General features: G+C 49.0%; 1 protein-coding gene across 2 annotated transcripts in view; it reads left to right on the forward strand.

Annotated features, from left to right (window-relative positions):
* Positions 1–15215: 15215 nt before the first annotated feature.
* LOC140404074 (neuronal pentraxin-2-like) overlaps positions 15216–26629 on the forward strand; it is a 51259-nt gene continuing 39845 nt past the window's right edge. For both annotated transcript variants that reach the window (XM_072492449.1, XM_072492450.1), the window contains exon 1: positions 15216–15974. In XM_072492449.1, coding sequence (XP_072348550.1) covers positions 15378–15974 — 597 coding nt within the window. In that variant the 5' untranslated portion in view covers positions 15216–15377. The remainder of the gene's footprint in view (positions 15975–26629) is intronic.

The raw sequence follows: 26629 nt of genomic DNA on the forward strand, positions 1-26629 counted from the left end.
TCTGACAGTGCAGCAATCCCTCAGTACTGACCCACTGACAGTGCGGCACTCCCTCAGTACTGACCCTCTGACAGTGCAACAAACAAAGAACAAAGAAATGTACAGCACAGGAACAGGCCCTTCGGCCCTCCAAGCCCGTGCCGACCATGCTGCCCGACTAAACTACAATCTTCTACACTTCCTGGGTCCATATCCTTCTATTCCCATCCTATTCATATATTTGTCAAGATGCCCCTTAAATGTCCCTATCGTCCCTGCTTCCACTACCTCCTCCGGTAGCGAGTTCCAGGTACCCACTACCCTCTGCGTAAAAAACTTGCCTCGTACATCTACTCTAAACCTTGCCCTTCTCACCTTAAACCTATGCCCCCTAGTAATTGACCCCTCTACCCTGGGGAAAAGCCTCTGACTATCCACTCTGTCTATGCCCCTCATAATTTTGTATACCTCTATCAGGTCTCCCCTCAACCTCCTTCGTTCCAGTGAGAACAAACCGAGTTTATTCAACCGCTCCTCATAGCTAATGCCCTCCATACCAGGCAACATTCTGGTAAATCTCTTCTGCACCCTCTCTAAAGCCTCCACATCCTTCTGGTAGTGTGGCGACCAGAATTGAACACTATACTCCAAGTGTGGCCTAACTAAGTTTCTATACAGCTGCAACATGACTTGCCAATTCTTATACGCAATGCCCCGGCCAATGAAGGCAAGCATGCCGTATGCCTTCTTGACTACCTTCTCCACCTGTGTTGCCCCTTTCAATGACCTGTGGACCTGTACTCCTAGGTCTCTTTGACTTTCAATACTCTTGAGGGTTCTACCATTCACTGTATATTCCCTACCTGCATTAGACCTTCCAAAGCGGCACTCCCTCAGTAGTGACTCTCTGACAGTACAGCACTTCCTCAGTACTGACCCTCTGACAGTGCAGCACTCCCTCAGTACTGACCCTCTGACAGTGCAGCACTCCCTCAGTACTGACCCTCTGACAGTGCAGCACTCCCTCAGTACTGACCCACTGACAGTGCAGCACTCCCTCAGTACTGATCCTCTGACAGTGCAGCACTCCCTCAGTACTGACCCTCTGACAGTGCAACAATCCTTCAGTACTGACCCTCTGACAGTGCAGCACTCCCTCAGTACTGACCCACTGACAGTGCGGCACTCCCTCAGTACTGACCCTCTGACAGTGCGGCACACCCTCAGTAGTGACTCTCTGACAGTACAGCACTTCCTCAGTACTGACCCCCTGACAGTGCAGCACTCCCTCAGTACTGACCATCTGACAGTACAGCACTCCCTCAGTACTGACCCTCTGACAGTGCAACAATCCTTCAGTACTGACCCTCTGACAGTGCAGCACTCCCTCAGTACTGACCCACTGACAGTGCGGCACTCCCTCAGTACTGACCCTCTGACAGTGCAGCACTCCATCAGTACTGACCCTCTGACAGTACAGCACTCCCTCAGTACTGACCCTCTGACAGTGCAACACTCCCTCAGTACTGACTCTCTGACAGTGCAACACTCCCTCAGTACTGGCCCTCTGACAGTGCGGCACTCCCTCAGTACTGACCCTCTGACAGTACAGCACTCCCTCAGTACTGACCCTGTGACAGTGCGGCACTCCCTCAGTACTGACCCCAGGGTAGAGGGGTCAATTACTAGGGGGCATAGGTTTAAGGTGAGAGGGGCAAAGTTTAGAGTAGATGTACGAGGCAAGTTTTTTACGCAGAGGGTAGTGGGTGCCTGGAACTCACTACCGGAGGAGGTAGTGGAGGCAGGGACGATAGGGACATTTAAGGGGCATCTTGACAAATATATGAATAGGATGGGAATAGAAGGATACGGACCCAGGAAGTGTAGAAGATTGTAGTTTAGTCGGGCAGTATGGTCGGCACGGGCTTGGAGGGCCGAAGGGCCTGTTCCTGTGCTGTACATTTCTTTGTTCTTTGTTCTTTGACCCTCTGACAGTGCGGCACTCCCTCAGTAGTGACTCTCTGACAGTACAGCACTTCCTCAGTACTGACCCTCTGACAGTGCAGCACTCCCTCAGTACTGACCCTCTGACAGTGCAGCACTCCCTCAGTACTGACCCTCTGACAGTGCAGCACTCCCTCAGTACCGATCCTCTGACAGTGCAGCACTCCCTCAGTACTGACCCTCTGACAGTGCAACAATCCTTCAGTACTGACCCTCTGACAGTGCAGCACTCCCTCAGTACTGACCCACTGACAGTGCGGCACTCCCTCAGTACTGACCCTCTGACAGTGCAGCACTCCCTCAGCACTGACCCTCTGACAGTGCAGCACTCCCCCAGTACTGACCCTCTGACAGTGCGGCACTCCCTCAGTACTGACCCTCTGACAGTGCGGCACTCCCTCAGTACTGACCCTCTGACAGTGCGGCACTCCCTCAGGACTGGAACTGTGAGTGTCAGCCAAGGATAAGTCTCTGTAGTGAGGCCCAGAAGTATGAATTGTAAATCCGATAAGGAGGCCATTCTGCCCATCACGCCTGTGCCAGCCCTTTGAACATGGTATCCAATGAGACACTTCTCCTGCTCTCGACCATACTGCCCTTCACCGGTTTATTTTCCTTGCCTTTGTAAATATATGGTTCATTAATCATTTTCACAGGGACGCTGTTTGTTAAAGTTACTAAGTTAAACTAATGTTGGCCAGATGATTAATGTACTCAGAAAGATTATGCCTGGTCTGTTGTTGGCGTATGCAATACTTTGGTGATTGGTCCGAGTGAGTGCGCAGGGAGTTTTGGCTGGAAGTGAAGACTTCAGTAGTGCTTGGGTAGATCCCAGATGGACAAACAAGTTGGAGTTGCTGATCAAACACGTCCAAGGGCTCCACTTGCCTCAGTCATGAATGAAAGGCTCGCAAAATGTCAGGTCAACATTAAAGCTCACATCTAAATAAACTGAAGTCAGAGTTATTTAATAAATATGAGAAAATCTGCAGAGGGTATTATCGCCGCTGGGAAGTTGTTAGCGATATTTTCCTCCTGTTGCCAAAATTAAATTTTAAAAGGGAAACAAAGCACAAGGTGTTGCTCCAATGGACGTGGGACATGTTGGAAATACTCAGCACATCTGGGAACATTGTAGAAACAGAAATAGTGTTTACATTTCGGGTTGATGATTGTATTGTTGCTTGTTTCAAAAAATGTTCCCTTCAATGGGGAATAATTTTCATTTGTTTTATAGAATCCTAGAATCCCTACAGTGCAGAAGGAGACCATTCGGCCCGTCGAGTCTGCACCGACCTTCTGAAACAGCACCCTGCCTAGTCCCACTCGCCCACCCAAACCCCGTAACCCCACCCAACCTTTGGAGATTGAGAGCGGGATTCTGTGATCCTGAGGCCAAGTGTTGACGCCGTCTGAAACGGCGTTGCGTTTCTCGACAGCGTCAACACGGCCTCAGGATCAGCAATTCTGGCCCCTGCAGGGGGCCCGCACGGCGATGGAGCGGTTCACGCCGCTCCAGCTGCCGATCCCGGTGTCAACTGGGCGCCACGGTGTCTGCACGTGCGCAGTGGCTTCCTTCAACGCGCCGGCCCCGACGCAACATGGCGCAGGTCTACAGGGGCTGGCACGGAAGATCGGTGGGCCCCGATCGCGGGCCAGGCCACATCAGAGGCTCCCCCGGGGTCGGGACCCCCCCCCCCCCCGCCCCCCCCCCACGGGTCACCCCCCCAATCCTTCCACGCCGAGTTCCCACTGGCTGAGAGCAGGTGGGGACGGCACCGGAGGGAACCCCGCTTTTTTACGACGGCCGCTCGGCCCATCCACCGTGCCAACCACGCCGGCGCCATTCCGCTCTGCGGAGAATCACGTGCCGGCTTCGGGGTGGCAGGGCGCGATTCGCAGGGTTTCTCCGGACCTTCCCAGGGCTGAGAGAATTCCGCCCTAAGGGTCAATTTATCGCGGCCGATCCACCTAACCTGTACGTCTTTGGACTGTGGGAGGAAACCGGAGCACCCGGAGGAAACCCACGCAAGACACGGGGAGAACGTGCAGACTCCGCACAGACACCCAAGGCCAGAATTGAACCCAGGTCCCCAGCGCTGGGAATCGAGGAGATGTAACATGGCAGCAAAATCACTTTAAAGCCAACACATACCCCACATCACAGCTGATTAATACCTGGTGGACTGCCCTGATTATCTAGCGCAATCCCAATGTAGTAATCAGCCTAATCGCACTGAGTGACCTGCCGAGTAAATAATCATCATGGAGATACCCCACCTCACGTCACTTTTACACACAGAAGACCAAGGGCAGCAGGTGCACTGGACAACACAACACTTCCAAGCTGCTCTACAAGAGCCTCACCATCCTGACTTGGAGCGATTTCGCCGTTCCTTCATCACCACTGGGTCACAATCCTGGAATTACCTCCCTAACAGCAATGTGGGTGTACATACACCACACAGACTGCACCTGTTCAAGAAGCAGAGAATTACAGAATTATTACAGCGCAGAAGGAGGCCATTCAGCCCCTCGTGTCTGCACCAGCTCTCCAAACGAGCAACTCACTGAGTGCTATTCCCTTGCCTCCTCCCCGTTATCCTATTTCGATAACAATCCATTTACCTTTGGAATGCCTCAACTGAACTTGCCTCCGCCACACTTTCGGGCAGGGCATTCTGAAGCTTTACCACTTGCTGCATAACAAAAGTTTTCCTGGTTGACTGCTGGACCTAGTTTTGAAATCCCAGTGAAGACAAAAGAACGAAGATGGGGAATAGGCAAAAGGAAAGTGGGGGAAGGCTTGAGTGTTGACAGTGAACAGAAAAATGGTCACCCCTCAAAGGGCAAGAAAGAAATAAGGGCAGGGTTAAGTTGTATGTATGTAAATGCATGGAGTAAGTGAACAAAATTTGGGATCAGGAAGCAGAAATTGCTCTAAGGGGATATGACATAGTAGCATTGGGAGAAACATGCCTCAAGCCAGAACAGGACTGGATACGTAGCATACTGGGTTATAAGGGTTTCAGTAGGAACAGGGTGGGTACAAAGGGAGGAGGTGTAGCAATCTTGGTCAAAGATAATATCAGAGCTCTTGAACGAGATGCAGTTCCTGAATTTGAATCTACATGGTTGGAGATGAGAAACAGGAAGGGAGCGGTGACCTTCGTGGGCATTTATTCCAGACCTCCAAGTAGTGTGGAGGATGTACAAGGGAGCATTTGTAGGCTGATTATGGAAACCTGCAAGGCAAGTAGGGTTGTGATAGTTGGGGATTTCAATGATCCCAAGGTAGACTGGGAGAAGGGTAGAGTGTGGGGCATGGAACGGGAGCGATTCCAGCAGTGTGTGAAGGAGAACTTTCTGGAACAGTAGATTTCCAGTCCTACTAGGAAGGAAGCTGTGCTGGATCTAGTCCTAAGAAATGAGGCAGGGCAGGTGGAGACCATCAGAATGGGGGAGCCGTTGGGAAATAATGATCATAATATAATACGGAAATTGATAAAAATCAGTCATGAATTAAGATTGGAAAAGCGCAAATTTTAGGAGTCTAAAAGTTGAACTCGTGCAGGTTGATTGGAAACGCATTTTGATGGATAAAATAGTGGATGAAAAATGGGAGACTTTCAAAGGAGAGATGAGTAGGGTGCAAACTAGGTACATACTAATGAGAAATAAAAACGGAGTATCCAAAGCTAGAATACCCTGGATAACTAAGGGTATTGAGGAAAAAATAAGTAAGAAAAAAGAGGCAATGATACATGCAGGAAAAATAATAACAATAGAAATCAGGAAGAGTATTTCAAATGCAAGAGAGAGGCGAAGGCTGGAATAAGGAAGGGGAAGAGGAAGCATGAGGAAAGGATGGCAGGCTGTGCTAAAACAAATAGCAGCATTCTCTTCAAACATATCAATAGTAAAAGATTAGTAGGTGGAGGGAAGTGGGGCTGGTCAAGGTGAGGGATCTGTATTTGGAGGAAGGGTTCGCCAGTCCGGAGGAGCTAAGTGAGAGGGTAGAGCTTCCGAGGGGGAGTGAGTTCAGGTATCCGCAGGTTAGGGGCTTTGCGTGAAAGGTCTAGAGGGGGTTCCCTAGGTTGCCGAGATACACCCTGCTGGTGTGACTGCTGCTCCCAGATGTGGAAGGGGAGGGAAGAATTGGGGATATATACAAGTGGCTGGGGGAGCAGGGAGGTGAGCAGATAAGAACATAAGAACTCGGAGCAGGAGTAGGCCACTTGGCCCCTCGAGCCTGCTCCGCCATTCAATGAGATCATGGCTGATCTTTTGTGGACTCAGCTCCACTTTCCGGCCTGAAAACCATAACCCTTAATCCCTTTATTCTTCAAAAAACTATCTATCTTTATCTTAAAAACATTTAATGAAGGAGCCTCTACTGCTTCACTGGGCAAGGAATTCCACAGATTCACAACCCTTTGGGTGAAGAAGTTCCTCCTAAGCTTAGTCCTAAATCTACTTCCCCTTATTTTGAGGCTATGCCCCCTAGATTTGCTTTCACCCGCCAGTGGAAACAACCTGCCCGCATCTATCCTATCTATTCCCTTCATAATTTTATATATTTCTTTAAGATCCCCCCTCATCCTTCTAAATTCCAACGAGTACAGTCCCAGTCTACTCAACCTCTCCTCATAATCCAACCCCTTCAGCTCTGGGATTAACCTAGTGAATCTCCTCTGCACACCCTCCAGTGCCAGTACGTCCTTTCTCAAGTAAGGAGACCAAAACTGAACACAATACTCCAGGTGTGGCCTCACCTTATACAATTGCAGCATAAACTCTCTAGTCTTAAACTCCATCCCTCTAGCAATGAAGGACAAAATTCCATTCACCTTCTTAATCACCTGTTGCACCTGTAAACCAACTTTTTGTGTCTCATGCACTAGCACACCTAGGTCTCTCTGTACAGCAGCATGTTTTAATATTTTATCATTTAAATAATAATCTCTTTTGCTGTTATTCCTACCAAAATGGATAACCTCACATTTGTCAACATTGTATTCCATCTGCCAGACCCTAGCCCATTCACTTAGCCTATCCAAATCCCTCTGCAGACTTCCGGTATCCTCTGCACTTTTTGCTTTACCACTCATCTTAGTGTCGTCTGCAAACTTGGACACATTGCCCTTGGTCCCCAACTCCAAATCATCTATGTAAATTGTGAACAATTGTGGGCCCAACACTGATCCCTGAGGGACACCACTGATTGCCAACCAGAGAAACACCCATTAATCCCCACTCTTTGCTTTCTATTAATTGACCAATCCTCTATCCATGCTACTACTTTCCCCTTAATGCCATGCATCTTTATCTTATGCAGCAACCTTTTGTGTGGCACCTTGTCAAAAGCTTTCTGGAAATCCAGATATACCACATCCATTGGCTCCCTGTTATCTACCGCACTGGTAATGTCCTCAAGAAGTTCCACTAAATTAGTTAGACATGACCTGCCCTTTATGAACCCATGCTGCGTCTGCCCAATGGGACAATTTCCATCCAGATACCTCGCTATTTCTTCCTTGATGATCGATTCCAGCATCCTCCCTACTACCGAAGTTAAGCTCACTGGCCTATAATTACCAGCTTTCTGCCTACATCCTTTTTTAAACAGTGGTGTCACGTTTGCTAATTTCCAATCCGCCGGGACCACCCCAGAGTCGAGTGAATTTTGGGAAATTATCACTAGTGCATTTGCAATTTCCCTAGCCATCTCTTTTAGCACTCTGGGATGCATTCCATCAGGGCCAGGAGACTTGTCTACCTTTAGCCCCATTAGCTTGCCCATCACTACCTCCTTAGTGATAACAATCCTCTCAAGGTCCTCACCTGTCATAGCCTCATTTCTATCAGTCACTGGCATGTGATTTGTGTCTTCCACTGTGAAGACCGACCCAAAAAACCTGTTCAGTTCCTCAGCCATTTCCTCATCTCCCATTATTAAATCTCCCTTTTCATCCTCTAAAGGACCAATATTTATCTTAGCCACTCTTTTTTGTTTTATATATTTGTAGAAACTTTTACTATCTGTTTTTATATTCTGAGCAAGTTTACTCTCATAATCTATCTTACTCTTCTTTATAGCTTTTTTAGTAGCTTTCTGTTGCCCCCTAAAGATTTCCCAGTCCTCTAGTCTCCCACTGATCTTTGCTACTTTGTATGTTTTTTCATTCAATTTGATACTCTCCCTTATTTCCTTAGATATCCACGGTCGATTTTCCCTCTTTCTACCGTCCTTCCTTTTTGTTGGTATAAACCTTTGCTGAGCACTGTGAAAAATCGCTTGGAAGGTTCTCCACTGTTCCTCAACTGTTTCACCATAAAGTCTTTGCTCCCAGTCTACCTTAGCTAGTTCTTCTCTTATCCCATTGTAATCTCCTTTGATTAAGCACAAAACGCTAGTGTTTGATTTTACCTTCTCACCCTCCATCTGTATTTTAAATTCCACTATATTGTGATCGCTCCTTCCGAGAGGATCCCTAACTATGAGATCATGAATCAATCCTGTCTCATTATACAGGACCAGATCTAGGACCGCTTGTTCCCTCGTAGGTTCCGTTACATACTGTTCTATGAAACTATCGCGGATACATTCTATAAACTGCTCCTCAAGGCTGCCTTGACCGACCTGGTTAAACCAATCGACATGTAGATTAAAATCCCCCATGATAACTGCTGTACCATTTCTACATGCATCCGTTATTTCTTTGTTTATTGCCTGCCCCACCATAATGTTACTATTTGGTGGCCTTTAGACTACTCCTATCAGTGACTTTTTCGCCTTACTATTCCTGATTTCCACCCAAATGGATTCAACCTTATCCTCCAGAGCAGCGATGTCATCCCTTACTGTTGCCCAGATGTTATCCTTAATTAACAGAGCTACACCACCTCCCTTACCATCCACTCTGTCCTTCCGAATAGTTTGATACCCTTGGATATTTAACTCCCAGTCGTGACCATCCTTTAACCATGTTTCAGTAATGGCCACTAAATCATAGTCATTCACGATGATTTGCGCCATCAACTCATTTACCTTATTCCGAATACTACGAGCATTCAGGTAAAGTACACTTATGTTGGCTTTTTTACCTCTGTTTTGAATCTTAACACCTCGACCAGTAACCTCTCCTAAGTTATATTCCGTCTTACCTTTTCTCCTAATTTTCCTTGTCGTTGAACTCATATCTTCATGTAACAACCTGCCGTGGGTGAGAGGCTTGAAAATCGGAATCCTTGGCCCCTAACAAAGATATTTTGCACTTTTCCCCTCCCTTTATCCACACACAAGCACATCCCTGCTCATCCATCCTTTTCTTTTTCTTTATAAATTTAGTGTACCCAATTATTATTTTCCAATTAAGGGGCAATTTAGCGCGGCCAATCCACCTACCCTGCACATCTTTGGGTTGTGGGGGTGAGACCAATGCAGACACGGGGAGAATGTGCAAACTCCACACGGACAGTGACCCAGAGCCGGGATTGAACCTGGGACCTCGGCGCCGTGAGGCAGCAGTGCTAATCACTGCGCCACCGTGCTGCCCATCCATCCTTTTCATGTGGAAGACTGGACCTTGCGTTTCAGCAGAATATTCAACTCTGGAAGACATCACAAGTGAGTCTATTCCTGTCCTCACCCAAAAACCTCTACACACACCAACCATACACTTGCATATGGATACAGCTAAGTATACATACATGAACATGGTGATGTATGTAGATATCCACAGTCACAGACTCGCAAGCATACTTATACAATCACATAATATATTCTCACACATTCACACACATCTGCACACACAAATACGCATACATACAGACCACACACACATAAACACACTTGCGGTCACATACATTTGCTGACAATTTTGCATGCATACACATTCACCCACAAACACCCGCCCCGACCTCGATTTGGAGCCGACCCGGACCTCGGAGCACCAAACCCGGCCTAACTACCGATGTCAGCCCCCGGATCGCCTTGCCCAGTCCCCGGAGCTCCCGACCTGACCCCCGACGGCAAGACCCGGCCCAACGCGACCCCGAGAGACCCGCCCAGCGACCCGACCCGGAGAGGCCCGCCCAGCGACCCGACCTACCTGGTGATGGAAGAAAGAAAAATCCACGTGGAGGCTCGACCGGGCCTACTTCAAGATCCGACCCCAGGAGCGCCCAAGGAGGGAACAGACCACGGGACCCAGCCCAACCTGCCTCAGGAAGCCCCTGCCCATGACCCAGGACCCCCGAAATGGCAAAGACCCCGCGCGAGGACCCGAACGCGCTGCAAGGTATTCCCACGCCCGCAGAACGCCGGGACCCATCCGGATCGCAAACATGCCCCCCTAGCAACCCCTCTACCTCAACCAGTGCCCGGGACCCTGCCAGACGCGACCCCAGATACGTAAACAGCGCCCTGGTCCCCGCCAGATGCGACCACCTACCGTCCACAAGAGCTGACATCTGCCAACAGATCCCAGGATCATCCAGCAGCAGCCGCCGACCGGGGAAGCGAGGGAAACGCAGCGGTCTGCAGGTTAGACTGAAGCAATGCGGTTTCAAGACCCCTCTCCCCAGCAGACTCCTGGCAAACGTCCAAGTGATCGAAAACAAGCTGGATGAACTTAACGCCAGACTTACCTCTCAGAGGGAAGTAAGAGACTGCTGTGTGCTCTGTTTCACAGAGACATGGCTCACCCCCGCCTCACCAGACTGTGCCATACAACCTGAAGGCTTCTTAATTCACCGGGCGGACCGCACGGCATCATCAGGCAAAGCGAAGGGGGGAGGGGTTTGCCTCCTCATCAACCCCTCCTGGTGCTTGGATGTGGCGACTCTGGCGACCTACTGCTCCCCAGACCTGGAATACCTGACCGTGAAGTGCCGCCCATATTATCTTCCACGTGAGTTCACTTCAGCCATTATCACAGCGGTCTACATCCCACCCCAGGCAGTAGTGAGGAAGGTGCTGGACGAACAACTACGAAACAGAACACCCGGAGGCCTTGTTCATCGTGGCCGGAGACTTCAACAAGGCCAACCTCAAGAGTGTTCTGCCAAAATTCCACCAGCACATCTCCTGTCCCACCAGGGGCGACAACACTCTTGACCACTGCTACTCAAAAATCAAAGGCGCCTACCATTCCATCCCCCGACCGCACTTTGGGAAATCAGACCATAAGACGGTGCTCCTTCTCCCGGCATACAAGCAGAAACTCAAGCGGGAGAATCCAGCTAAGAAGGTTGTGCAGTGCTGGTCCGAGGAGACAGAAGAGCTCTTACGTGACTGCTTAGAGACAGTGGACTGGTCCATATTTAAGAACTCAGCGACCAACTCAAATGAGTATGCCACCACCGTCACAGACTTCATCAGCAAATGTGTGGACGACTGCGTGCCAAAGAAAGCAGTACATGCGTTCCCCAACCGGAAACCATGGCTCAATCGTGAGATTGACTCCCTACTGAAGGACAGATCTGAGGCGTTCAAGGCAGACGACCTTGACCTATACAAGAAATCCAGGTACGACCTCCGCAAAGCCATCAGGAATGCCAAGAGAGAATATCAAACCAAGTTAGAGTCACAGACAGACTCTCGGCGGTTGTGGCAAGGACTAAACAATATAACGGGCTACAAAGCGAAGCCAAACAGTATCTCTGGCAGCAGCGCACCCCTCCCCGATGAACTCAATGCATTCTATGCCCGGTTCGAGCAGGCAACCAACAATCCACTGGCGAGTGCCCCAGCAGCCCATAATTCACCCATACCCACCATCACAGCTTCCGAAGTCAGATTGGCCTTCCTGAAAGTGAACCCTCGGAAGGCGACGGGCCCAGGCGGGATCCCTGGTCGTGCACTCAGAGCCTGCGCGGACCAGCTGGCAGAGGTATTCATGGACATCTTTAACCTGTCCCTACTCCACTCCGAGGTCCCCACCTGCTTCAAGAAGACCACCATCATACCGGTACCAAAGAAGAACCAGGCAACGTGCCTCAATGACTACCGACCAGTGGTCCTGACTTCAGTCGTAATGAAGTGCTTCGAGAGGTTGATCATGAAGCGCATCACCTCCATACTCCCAGAATGCCTTGATCCACTGCAATTCGCATACCGCTGCAACCGGTCCACATCAGACACCATTTCCCTGGCCCTACACTCATCCCTAGAGCATCTCGAAAACAAGGACTCCTACATTAGACTCCTATTTATTGACTACAGCTCCGCCTTCAACAGCATAATCCCAGCCAAGCTCATATCAAAGCTCCAAAACCTAGGACTTGGCTCCCCACTCTGCAACTGGATTCTCGATTTTCTGACCAACAGACCACAATCAGTAAGAATGAACAACAACATCTCCTCCACAATAGACCTCAACACCGGGGCCCCGCAAGGCTGCGTACTTAGCCCCCTATTCTACTCCCTGTACACACACGACTGCGTGGCAAAACTTGGTTCCAACTCCATCTACAAGTTTGCTGACGATACGACCATAGTGGGCCGGATCTCGAATAACGATGAGTCAGAATACAGGAGGGAGATAGAGAACCTAGTGGAGTGGTGTAGCGACAACAATCTCTCCCTCAATGCCAGCAAAACTAAAGAGCTGGTCATTGACTTCAGGAAGCAAAGTACTGTACATACCCCTGTCAGCATCAACGGGGCCGAGGTGGAGATGAATAGCAGTTTCAAATTCCTAGGGGTGCACATCTCCAAAAATCTGTCCTGGTCCACCCACGTCGACGCTACCACCAAGAAAGCACAACAGCGCCTATACTTCCTCAGGAAACTAAGGAAATTCAGCATGTCCACATTGACTCTTACCAACTTTTACAGATGCACCATAGAAAGCATCCTATCAGGCTGCATCACAGCCTGGTATGGCAACTGCTCGGCCCAGGACCGCAAGAAACTTCAGAGAGTCGTGAACACCGCCCAGTCCATCACACAAACCTGCCTCCCATCCATTGACTCCATCTACACCTCCCGCTGCCTGGGGAAAGCGGGCAGTATAATCAAAGATCCCTCCCACCCGGCTTACTCACTCTTCCAACTTCTTCCATCGGGCAGGAGATACAGAAGTCTGAAAACACGCACGAACAGACTCAAAAACAGCTTCTTCCCCACTGTCACCAGACTCCTAAATGACCCTCTTATGGACTGATTTCATTAACACTACACCCTGTATGCTTCATCCGATGCCAGTGCTTATGTAGTTACATTGTATATGTTGTGTTGCCCTATTATGTATTTTCTTTTATTCCCTTTTCTTCTCATGTACTTAATGATCTGTTGAGCTGCTCGCAGAAAAATACTTTTCACTGTACCACGGTACACGTGACAATAAACAAATCCAATCCAATCCAATCCAACACACACCCACGCACATACACCCATACACTCATCCACTATCCATCCACATGCACAACCATGCACGCCCACACACACCCACATATACAAACACACACCCACATTTGAACTCCCACATACCCATAAATACCCACACCCACGTACACTCCCACAAACACCTACATACACACCCACATGCACCCATGTACCACACCCACCCACATACACACCCACACAAACCCATATACCCCCCACATACACACCTATATACACACCCACACAGCCATCCATATGTAGACAGACATACACACCCATACACCCACCCACCCACACACACAAACATATCCATTTACAGACTTAAACAACCTCACATACACACCTATGCACACCCACATTCACACCACCACACACGCATATATACAAATGCATACACACACCAACATACACACCTATATACATACCCATATATACACACACACTCATCCACACACACCCATACACACCCACCTACACACCCACATACACACCGTTATGCACACCTACATACACATCCACATTCACCCTCATACACACCCAAATACACCCACCCACCTACACACCCATATACACGCCTGCATACACACGCACATGCACACCCACATATCTCCCCATCTGCACACTTACATACACACCCACATACACACCATTATACACACCTACATACACACCCACATACACACCATTATACACACTTACATACACACCCACATACACACCCATATACACACCCACACACACACACACATATCTCTTCCATTGACAGACACTGGATAATAAACATATGTTTTTCTTTCTTCTAATCGCAGCAGACACAGAGACAAACTGGAATGACACAACTTTTCCTTGAATCAAAGATCTCTCACTTCAGTAACAATCTCTCCTACTGAGAGTTTAATTTTTTAACCTACTTTTTAAAAATCTTCCACTTTGAATTATCAATGGGAGGTTGGACCGGCTCAGCAATATTAAAACAGCAACTAACAAACCAGGATCTGTGGGTGCTTCTTACAGTTTAGAAAAACACAATTCTTTGCCAACCTCCCTGGAGGGGAGGTGGGGCAAGAGGTGAACCCAGTTGAGGTTTTTCTTCATTGTAAACTGTTACAGATAAGGCCAATGCCTCCTCCATTGTCCAAAGTATTTTTAATTATGCAGTAAAGCAGGGAAACACAGTGGTTATCATCATAGAATTACATGAGATTTACAGTAGAAAAAGCGGCCATTCAACCCAACTGGTCTGTGCTAGGTCCCTTTGACCCTCATCTTACCCAATCAGTAAATCCTTTTATTCCTTACTCCCAGAGGCATTTACGGCATTTTAAATGTTCTTGGAGATCAGTGTGACTGATTGTTTAAAATTGCATTTCATAGAATCATAGAATTTACAGTGCAGAAGAAGGCCATTCGGCCCATCGAGACTGCACCGGTCCTTGGAAAGAACACCCTAACTAAGCCCACACATCCACCCTATCCCTGTAACCTCACCTAAACATTTTGGACACTAAGGGCAATTTTTGCACGGCCAATCAGCCTAACCTGCACATGTTTGGACTGTGGGGGGAAACCGTAGCACCCGGAGGAAACCCACGCAGACACGGGGAGGAGATGCAGACTCTGCACAGACAGTGACCCAAGCCAGGAATCGAACCCGGGACCCTGGAGCTGTGAAGCAACTGTGCTGAAACATTGTTTATTGTGTATTGCTCAAGTAATCCAAATGGAGGAGCATTGCCCTTTTAAGACATTTAAAAAATTCCCTTTTAAGAATGTGGGACGCCCTTCTGGGAATAAATGACGTCTACGTGGACTGTGATTGACATCTGATTGCCAGGGATTGCCATTCTGTTTCTGATTTCTCTCAGTGTCTCATCTGTGCCTGGGAGCTGCCCCCAAGCTGCAGGTTCCTGCCTTTTTCTTTCCCTGTGACTGATTATTTCTCTGGTTGTGTTTGCGAAACTCCGTCACCCTGAAGTATCTAACCATCTTGCTGGGGGCAGGGATGCTTGCCTTTCTGGGTGCAATCATTTGCATCATTGCAAGCATCGCCCCGGGTTCCCCGGGAGCTGTCCCTGGTGCTGGAGATGAGGAGGCGGCTTTGTACGGCACGGCTGGCGGCGCTGGAGCTGTCCAGGGTGCTGGAGCTGTCCACGGTGCTGAAGGGGATCGCTCCCACCCAACCGCGGCTGGCAAAGCCTCTGCCACCTCCCACCTCGGCCAGGCACCCGCCTTGGGCTCTGCCCCAGACCTTGGCACCACCAGACGCTTCCTCTGCCTGCCCTTAGCCCAGGACTGCCCTTCCCCGTCGGTCAGGGAGGACCTGCTGCTGCTGAGGAGCACCGCAGCCCACCTCCACCAGATGGTCATTCAACAGGAGGAGCAGATCCTCCACGACCAGGAAACCATCAGAGAGCTGACGGGCAAGCTCAGCCGCTGTGAGAGCGGCCAAGAGCTGGGCTCTTTCCAAAACCACCCCGAGGAATACGTGTGGGACCTTGGGAGGAGCAGCCTGGAGGACGGGACTGGAGAGTCGGAGCAGACGGTGTTGCAGCTGGAGAATACCATACACTCCTTAAAGAACAGCATTGAAAACCTGGAGGTAAATCACATCTAACTCTGCACCCACATAATCCCGCAGCAACAGATTGTCACTGGGCAGGTTACCAATGTTGCAAAAAAAAAAAAAAAGTCTTTTCACAAACCAAAGGTGTTCCATTGCAGGAAGGTATAGATTCCACTACAGATTCTATATTCTTGATTGTTCTTCAAATATCCCTGGACTCCAAATAGTGGGGAATGGATCGAGGACCTGTTGGACCCACCCCGAGCTGGGACTGTTTGGCGTCAGGAGCCCTATTCTCTCAGTTGGTCCACCCAGCCTTTGAAAAATAAAACCATCTCTGGCACATTGGGGGTTTACAGGGGGAGGGACGCAATAATATTCACTGGTGACTTCCATTGATAACCTCCTCCTGCCTTTGCTCTCTGCATGTTGTCTGCCTCGAGCCATCTGTTCCATTCTGACCCTCCCCACCCCACTCCGCCCCCAGCCCAAAGCTGACTGCTCCCCATTAGAACGGCGATCTGCTTCTCAGCTTTGCAGAGGCGCAATTCAAACGCATAGGGACGGCCTGGGGCTCGATCTCGGGGGATTTGGCCGGCTGCCTTCAGGCTCTGGCACTATGCTTAACACCCCAGGTCCTGGAAAGGGAAATCATCAGGGACCTGCTGCCAATCATAGACCGTGATAGCACAGCAATGGGCCACTCGGCCCTGCGTGACTGCCCGAGCTCTGTCATACAGCTATGCACTTAGAGAGCCATTAACTTGATCTTGCCCCACACTCTTTCACACCGGCATTCATTATCTAGCTGCCCCCCCCCCCACCCCACTGGATGTATATGTGTGAGTGTCTTTAAGACAGAGATAGATAAGTTCTTGATTAATAAGGGGATCAGGGGTTATGGGGAGAAGGCAGGAGAATGGGGATGAGAAAATATCAGCCATGATTGAATGGTGGAGCAGACTCGATGGGCCGAGTGGCCTAATTCTGCTCCTTTGTCTTATGGCCTTAGGACAGGAGGGCTGACTGGAGTGAAGCCTCCCTCTCTGTTGCAATGACCTTTGACAATCATTCGGAATAGCAGCTGTTGCGTGAGAGTTGCCCCCCCACTCAGGTTTCTGAACTCTCAGCTTTCATCGCTGCTTTCTGGACATGAAGAGAGAATCATTTTTAATTAAGACGCCGCAGCGATATTTCCTAACGCCCCCCAAAACACCATCAGAATACTAAGCAGAACCGGTGCAGCCTGTGAAATATGTTTTACATTTCCAGTTGCGACAGTTCCACTTGTGCAGCAATTTATTGCTTCACTGGAAAGCTCGGTGCAAATGAAATGATAGCTCACAGTGATGGACTGAGAGTTCTGTCCGCCTCACTGATGCTGGGGAATATTGAATATCTTTCATCTGTCAGTACAAACACATTCTTCTTGGTGCCACTGATCCTCAGCTTCCGTGAGTCTTTTTTGATACTTGTACAAAAATAATTTTCATTGATAGAACAACATTACTGTAGTAATATGTCCCAAGGTGCTTCAGATTAAAAACTGAGCCAAAACAGGAGATAAGAGGGTGGCATGGTGGCGCAGTGGTTAGCACTGCTGGCTCATGGCGCCGAGGACCCAGGTTCTATCCTGACCCTGGGTCACTGTCTGTGTGGGGTTTGCACATTCTCCCTGTGTCTGCATGGGTCTCACCCCTACAATCCAAAAGATGCGCAGGGTACGTGGTTTGGCCAAGCTAAATTGCCCCTTAATTGGAGAAAATAAATTGGGTACTCTAAATTTATTTTTTTTAAAACAGGAGATATTCGGACATTTGGCCAAAAGATGTTGGTCTTGAGCAGGGATTCTGGGGTTTGTCTTGTGAAGAGAGCTTGAGCAGTTTAGGCCTATACCCTCTCGGGTTCAGAAGAATGAGTAGAGATCTATGAAATGAAATTAAAATCGCTTATTGTCACAAGTAGGCTTCAAATGAAGTTACTGTGAAAAGCCCCTAGTCGCTACATTCCGGCGCCTGTTTGGGGAGGCTGTTACAGGAATTGAACCGTGCTGCTGGTCTGCCTTGGTCTGCTTTCAAAGCCAGCGATTTAGCCCTGTGCTAAACAGCCCCTGTGTCACCATTGAGGCGTATAAGACGATAGGGGGATTGACAAAGTAGATGTAGAGAGGATGCTTCCTCTTGTGGGCATTCTAGAACAAGAGGTCATAGATTTCGGATAAGAGATGGCAGATTTCAAACAGAGATGAAGAGGAATTAATTCTCTCAAAGGGTCATGAATCTGTGGAATTCACATCCCAGCGTGCGGAGGATGCTGCGACATTGAGTAAATTTAAGGAGGAGATGGCCAGATTTTTAATTAGTAATGGGTTGAGGGGACTTCCGGTTGTGATCATGGAGTGAGTGGTCACATAAAGGGTTGTTCCTGCTTTAAGTCACAGAAAAGGGCTCTTTTCACACAGATCCAGGTGGAAATTTGATGAAAAGGTGTCGGTGAATGTTAGAGGAGTAGTTTACACCTGGAATGGTAGGTCTCCTGATCACCAGACCCGGCAGAAAACTGTGAGAAATTTGGCTGGAAAGTTGAAACAGTTTGGTGCTGCAACAACAGCCTCTTCCAGCATGCAGGCAGGGGAGGGGCAAGCTGGAAAGCCCCAGATACAGGAACCAATGACTTTTATCAAGGAGGCATTCCATAAACAGAGGAAAGAAATGCGTGAGGATCATGCAAAGGCCATTGCAGTAGCTGTGACACCCCTGAAGAGTACTTTGGAGCAGATGGAGAGGTGTTTGGAGGTGCAGGGGTCACAAATTTGGGAGATTAAAGGAGTGATTGTGGACCACAGTGATTGTGTGGTGGCTCTGGAGGTGGAGGTGGGGATCCTATGAGACCTTTGTAAGATGTTGAGGGCAGGAAAATACCTCGAGAAGACAGAACCTGCGAATAGTGGGCCTGCCTGAAGGAGTGGAAGGTGTGAGTGCAACGAGGTACGTCTCGAGGATGCTGGCGGGGCTGGTGGCAGAAGGGGTGCTGGATAAGGCGCCTGAAGTGGCCCGAGCGCATAAGTCTCTGAGGCAGAAGCCTAGAGCTGGGGAGCCGCCGCGGGCGGTGATCGTGAGGCTCCATAAATTTGTGGAGAAAGAGAAAATTCTACGGTGGGCCAGGCAGAGGCGTAGCTGTGACTGGGAGGGAAATAACGTCGGGATTTATCAGGACATCGGAGCCGAGTTGGCAAAGCGGCGGGCAGGTTTCGGCAAGGCCAAGGCTGTGCTGTACCGGCGGCAGATCAGGTTTGGGGGGATCTACCCGGCGAAATTATGGATAATGTTCGGAGGCCGGGAGTATTATTTTGAGACCCCAGAAGCGGCCGAAGACTTCATTAAGGAGCATAAACTGGGGGAGAACTGAGTGGACAATGCTTGGGAACCGGGGTGCTGGCACTATATAATGGTCGGGAGCATGTTTGAAGTGGGTGTAGGGATTGGGGCATTTTCACCTTTTTTGTAGGGGGTGGGGGGGGGGGGGGGTTCTGTTCAATGTTGAGATTGTAAGGACTTGTAGGAGTGAAAGGTTTATGTGGGGATGGATGTTCCCATCCCCCCTCCTGTTTTATGGGATTGTTTGTGTTTAACATCTGTTTGTTTGCTTTTGGCGAAGGCTACCTGGAGTTCAGGAGAAGTCCTTGTTTGGGTGGGGGAGGGTAAGGCCAGCAGGGAGCCTTCTTCTTTGAGCTGAGGAGTAGCAGGGGGAGAAGGAGGAGGAGGTCATTAGGATGTGCCTTTGGGCAGGGGCAGCCGCGCTAACAGGTTATGATTTGATTTGATTTATTATTGTCACGTATTAGCATACAGGGAAAAGTGTTGTTTCTTGCATGCTGTACAGACAACGCACACCATACACAGGGAAGGAAGGAGAGACTGCAGAATATAATGTTACAGTTATAGCAAGGTGTAGAGAAAAGATCAACTTAATACGAGGTAGGTCCATTCAAAAGTCTGATGGCAGTAGAGAAGAAACTGTCCTTGAGTCGGTTGGTACGTGAACTCAAACCTTTGTATCTTTTTCCTGATGGAAGAAGGTGGAAGGGAGAATGTCCGGGGTGCGTGGGGTCCTTAATTATGCTGGCTGCCTTTCTGAGGCAGCGGGAATTATAGACAGAGTCAATGGATGGGAGGCTGGTTTGTGTGATGGACTGGGCTACATTCATGACTTTTTATAGTTTCCTGCGGTCTTGGGCAGAGCAGGCTCCATACCAAGCTGTGATACAACCAGAAAGAATGCTTTCTCTGGTGCATCTGTAGAAGTCGGTGAGGGTCGTAGCTGACATGCCAAATTTCCTTAGTCTTCTGAGAAAGTAGTCGTTGGTGGGCTTTCTTAACTATAGTGTCGGCATGGGGGGACCAGGGCAGGCTGTTGGTGATCTGTACACCTAAAAACGTGAAGCTCTCGACCCTTTCTACTTCGTTCCCATTGATATTGACAGGGGCATGTTCTCCACTATGATTCCTGAAGTCGATGACAATCTCCTTTGTTTTGTTGACATTGAGGGAGAGATTATTGTTGTCGCACCAGTTCACCAGATTCTCTATCTCATTCCTGTACTCTGTCTCGTCATTGTTCGAAATCCGACCCACTACGGTGGTGTCATCAGCAAATTTGAAAATCGAATTGGAGGGGAATTTGGCCACACAGTCATAGGTGTATAAGGAGTATAGTAGGGGGCTGAGGACACAGCCTTGTGGGGCACCGGTGTTGAGGATGATTGTGGAGGAGGTGTTGTTGCCTATCTTTACTGATTGTGGCCTGTAGGTTAGAAAGTTCAGGATCCAGTCACAGAGGGAGGAGCCGAGGCCAAGGCCACGGAGTTTGGAGATGAGTTTCGTAGGAATGATGGTGTTGAAGGCTGAGCTGTAGTCGATAAATAGGAGTCTGACATAGGTGCCTTTGTTATCTAGGTGTTCCAGGGTAGAGTGCAGGGCCATGGAGATGGCGTCTGCTGTAGGCGAACTGTAGTGGATCAAGGCAATCCGGAGGCTGGATTTGATTCATGTCATGACTAAACTTTCGAAGCACTTCATGATGATGGATGTCAGAGCCACTGGACGATAGTCATTAAGGCACGATGCTTGACTTTGTTTTTGGTACAGGGATGATGGTTGTCTTCTTGAAGCAGATAGGGAACTCAGATTGTTGTAAAGCGAGGTTGAAGATGTCTGCGAATACCCCCGCCAGCTGATCCGCACAAGACCTGAGTGCTCGTCCGGGTACCCCATCCGGGCCAGTGGCTTTCCGAGGGTTGACCTTCGAGAAGGCTGCTCTGACGTCTGCAGTGATGATCTCAGATACAAGTTCATCCGTGGCTTCTGGGGTGGAGGGCTCGCTCTCGCTGACCTCTTGCTCAAAGCAGGCATAGAATGTGTTGAGCTCATCAGGGAGGGATGCGTTCAAGCCGATGATTTTACATGCCTTCATCTTGTAGCCCGTTATGTCTTGCAGACCTTGCCATAGACAACGGGGATCAGTGTGGCTAACCTGGGACTTGAGCTTGGTCCGGTACTGTCTTTTGGCATCTTTGATGGATTTCTTTAGTGAGGTGGTGGTGTCCATAGACGCGGAGAAAGCATTTGATTGGGTGGAGTGATGGTACTTGTTCGAAGTTTTGGGAAAGTTTGGGTTTGGGCCGAGATTTGTGGCATGGGTGCGGTTGCTGTATGTGGCGCCAAGAGCAAGGGTGAGGACAAATGATATGAGCTCACAAAGCTTTGACTTACACAGGGTTACGAGGCAGGGGTGCCCGCTGTCGCCGCTGCTGTTTGTGCTGGCCATAGAGCCATTGGCGATGGCTCTCAGGGGGTCGGCAGAGTGGCGGGGGATAAGGAGGGGATAGAGGGAGCATCGGGTGTCGCTCTATGCCGATGACCGCCTGCTGTATGTTTCGGATCCGTTGGAGAGTATGGGAAGGATTATGGGCCTGTTGGGGAGGTTTGGAGGGTTCTCGGGATACAAGCTGAATGTAGGGAAAAGCGAGGTATTCCCGCTGAATGAGCTGGCACTGCGGGCTAATTTAGGGGGGATGCCATTTACGGTAGCGAGGGATAGGTTTAGGTACTTGGGGATTCAGGAAGCGAGGGAATGGACGGGGCTCCATAAGTGGAACTTAACGAAGCTGGGGGAGGAGGCCTGGGAGGATCTTAAGAGGTGGGATGCACTGCACTTAACGTTGGCGGGGAGGGTCCAAGTGGTGAAAATGAATATTCTGCCGAGGTTCTTGTTTATCTTTCAGGCTCTCCCGATCTTTATACCAAAGGCCTTTTTTCGGAAAGTGGACACAATCATCTCGGACTTTGTATGGGCGGGGAATGTGCTGAGGGTGGGGAGGACCCTGCTACAGAGGCAGAGGCAGCAGGGGGGGTTGGCGTTGCCAAACTTGCTTCATTATTATTGGGTGGCGAATGTGGACAAGGTGCGGCGGTGGTGGGAAGGAGAAGGGGTAGAGTGGGTTAGGATGGAGGAGGAATCTTGTAAGGGGTCTAGTTTGAGGGCGATGGTGATGGCAGCATTGCCAATGGCTCCGAGTAGGTATTCAGGGAGCCCAGTGGTGCAGTCCACGGTGAAGATATGGAATCAGCTGAAGATTTTAGGGTGGAAGGGATGTCGGTGCTAACGCCGCTGTGCGAGAATCATGGGTTTGAGCCGGGGGATGGATAGTGTATACAGGAGGTGGAGGGAAGTGGGGCTGGTCAAAGTGAGGGATTTGTATTTGGAGGAAGGGTTCGCCAGTCTGGAGGAGCTCAGGGAGAGGGTAGAGCTGCCGAGGGGGAGTGAGTTCAGGTATCTACAGGTTAGGGACTTTGCACAAAAGGTCTGGAAGGGGTTCCCTAGATTGCCAGGATACACCCTGCTGGAGCAACTGCTGCTTCCGGATGTGGAAGGGGAGGGAGGAATTGGGGATATATATAAGTGGCTGGGGGAGCAGGGAGGCGAGCGGGTGGTGAAGATCATGGCGAAATGGGAAGCGGAGTTGGGAATGGAGATCAATTGTGGAGCATGGAGTGAGGCACTGCGAAGGGTAAACGGGCCCTCCTCATGTGCAAGGATGAGCCTGATACAGTTTAAGGTGGTGTACAAGGTGCATATGACTCGGGTGAGAATGAGTGGGTTCTTTCAGGGGGTAGCAGATGAGTGTGAGAGGTGTGGGCGGGGGCCAGCGAATCATGCGCACATGTCTTGGGGTTGTGAAAAATTGGGAAGATTCTGGGCGGGAGTGTTCGCGGTCTTAGCCAGGATAGTGGAGGAGGGAGTGGACCCGGACCCTTTGGTGGTGATATTTGGGGTTTCAGAGGAGCCGGAGCTGATGGAGAGGAGGAAGGCCGATGTCTTGGCCTTCGCCTCTCTGATTGCACGGCGGTGAATTTTGCTGGAGTGGCGGTCGGCATCGCCACCGGGGGTAGCAGCTTGGTTGGGTGACCTGTACGACTTCCTGTGGTTAGAGAAGATAAAGTATGAGTTAAGGGGCTCAGCAGGGGAGTTTGAGAAAAGCTGGGGGATGTTTGTGACCATGTTTGAGGAGCTGTTCGTCGCGGGGGCGGGGGGGGGGGGGGGGGGGCGGGGGGGGCGGGGGGGTTATGGAGAGCGGGGATGATGGGTTATGGAGAATGGGCAGGAAAGTGGAGTTGAGGCTGAGAGGAGATCAGCCATGATCGCATTGGATGGTGGAGTGGGATTTAGGGGCTAAATTGCCCACTCCCCCCCCTAGTTCTTATGTTGTTCTTAAAGTAGGAGGGAGCGGTTGAGATGTCGAGTGGGTTTAGGGAGGGAATTCCAAAGCTGAGGGCCTAGCTGGCTGAAGACAGAGCCTCAAATGAAGGGTTGAAAGGAATGTGCATAAGGTGCCACATATGGAGGAATACAGAGATTCTGGAGGGCTGTAGGGTTGAGGGAGATTACAGGCATTGGGAGGGTGTGAACACAGGAGCAATTTGAACACCAGGGCGATCGTTTTCAAAATACAGGGATCTGTACACTGGGAGCTACTATAGGACAGCAAGTTTTGAATGAATCTCAAGTTTACAGAGGATGGGAAATGGATGAGGCCAATCAGAAAAGCATTTGAATAGTTAAGCCTGGAGGTAACAAGAGCGTGTTTGAGAGGGTACAGCAGGAGATGGGCTGAGACAGGATAGAGGAAGGCAATAAAAATAGTGGTGGAGTATGCAAATCAGAGCTATATTTCTGAAATATATCAAACGGTGAGTAAAAACAATAAAAGCAGCAGTGTGGTATGTAAATCAGTAAATATTAATGGAAAAACAGCAGAGAAATATTTGTGTTTACTTTAGAAAATTGCAAACTGAGATTAGAATATTATTGATTTACAACACATTGCTCCACCCACACAAATTGTCATATTCACTGTTGGCAACAAGAAAGCTACTTTTGCATTTAGCCAGAATATGAAATGTTCAGATAAATGTGATTAATGTTGACCAGACGGACCCCATTTACAACCAGCACGCCATCAGGTTCATGACCGGTGTTCTGATGTTGCACCTTTCACTTGCAAGTGTGAACTCAAGGCACACCAATGTGGACAGTTCATTGATGGCATGACTGGTGTTCGACCACAGTTAACAGAAGATTAATAATCCACTGGACTGTATGTGTAATAAGTACTTGTTATGAGAGTGAAACCTTGTTACATATAGTCCACACTCAGAGCATTTCCGTGCTCCTGAGTTTTTAGCTCCTGTTTAGATTAATAAATTATTAGTATAGACGGGATAATTAAAAAAAAGACTTGCATTTTATAGTGCCTTTCATTGCCTCAAAATGTCCCAAAGTACTTTACAACCAATGAATCACCTTTGAAGTGTCGTCACTGTTGTCATAAGAACATAAGAACTAGGAGCAGGAGTAGGCTTTCTGGCCCCTCGAGCCTGCTCCACCATTCAATGAGATCATGGCTGATCTTTTGTGGACTCAGCTCCACTTTCCGGCCCGAACACCATAACCCTTAATCCCTTTATTCTTCAAAAAACGATCTATCTTTATCTTAAAAACATTTAATGAAGGAGCCTCAACTGCTTCACTGGGCAAGGAATTCCATAGATTCACAACCCTTTGGGTGAAGACGTTCCTCCTAAACTCAGTCCTTAATCTACTTCCCCTTATTTTGAGGCTATGCCCCCTAGTTCTGCTTTCACCCGCCAGTTTAAACAACCTGCCCACATCTATCCTATCTATTCCCATCATCATGTTGGAAATGCAGCAATCAGTTTGCATTCAGCAAGATCCCATAAACAGCAATGAGCAAACTGGCCACATGAGTCTTAAATGAGCCCAGTGTCCTGGCTGTAACGGACGTTCCTGCTAACCCAATTCCAGCATTTTATTTGCCCCATCCTGCAATGTGAAATAAACAAAGGAAAGAACAAAGAAAAGTACAGCACAGGAACAGGCCCTTCGGCCCTCCAAGCCCGTGCCGACCATATTGCCCGCCTAACCTAAAACGTTCTACACTTCCTGGGTCCGTATCCCTCTATTCCCATCCTATTCATGTATTTGTCAAGATGCCCCTTAAATGTCACTATCGTCCCTGCTTCCACCACCTCCTCCCACAACGTGTTCCAGGCACCCACTACCCTCTGTGTAAAAAACGTGCCTTGTACATCGCCTCTAAACTTTGCCCCTCGCACCTTAATTCTATTCCCCTAGTAATTGACTCTTCCACCCTGGGAAAAAGCTTCTGACTATCCACTTTGTTCATGCCTCTCATAGTTTTGTAGACCTCTATCAGTTTTCCTCTCAACCTCCGTTATTCCAGTGAGAACAAACTGAGTTAACCCAACCTCTCCTCCTAGCTAATGCCCTCCATTCCAGGCAACATCCTGGTAAACCTCTTCTGCACCCTCTCTAAAGCCTCCACATCATCTGGTAGTGTGGTGACCAGAATTGAACATTATATTCCAAGTGTGGCCTAACTAAGGTTCTATACAGCTGCAACATGACTTGCCAATTTTTATACTCAATGCCCCGACCGATGAAGGCAAGCATGCCGTATGCCTTCTTGACTACCTTCTCCACCTGCATTGACACTTTCAGTGACATGTGGACCTGTACACCAAGATCCCTCTTCCTGTCGATACTCTTCAGGGTTCTGCCATTTACTATATATTTCCCACTTGTATCAGACCTTCCAAAATGCATATCTCTGACAGTCCTCATCCCTATCCGCAATTCGCAACCTTTGTGTCGTCTGTAAATTTACTAATAGACCAGTTACATTTTACGCCAAATCATTTATATAAAGAACAAAGAAAAGTACAGCACAGGAACAGGCCCTTCGGCCCTCCAAGCCCGTGCCGACCATGCTGCCCGACTAAACTACAATCTTCTACACTTCCTGGGTCCATATCCCTCTATATATACTACAAATAGCAAAGGTCCTAGCACTGATCCCTGTGGAACACCACTAGTCACAGCCCTCCATTCATAAAAGCACCCTTCCACTGCTACCCTCTGTCTTCTATGTCCGAGCCAGTTCTAAATCCATCTTGCCGGCAATCATCTTCGTCAGTTCCTCGAAAAAGTCAATCAAGTTAGTGAGACATGACCTTCCCTTCACAAAACATTGCTGTCTCTCGCTAATACATCCACTTGCTTCCAAATGGGAATAAATCTTGCCTCAAAGA

This window comes from Scyliorhinus torazame, chromosome 29, assembly GCF_047496885.1.
Source record: "Scyliorhinus torazame isolate Kashiwa2021f chromosome 29, sScyTor2.1, whole genome shotgun sequence".
NCBI lineage: Eukaryota > Metazoa > Chordata > Chondrichthyes > Carcharhiniformes > Scyliorhinidae > Scyliorhinus > Scyliorhinus torazame.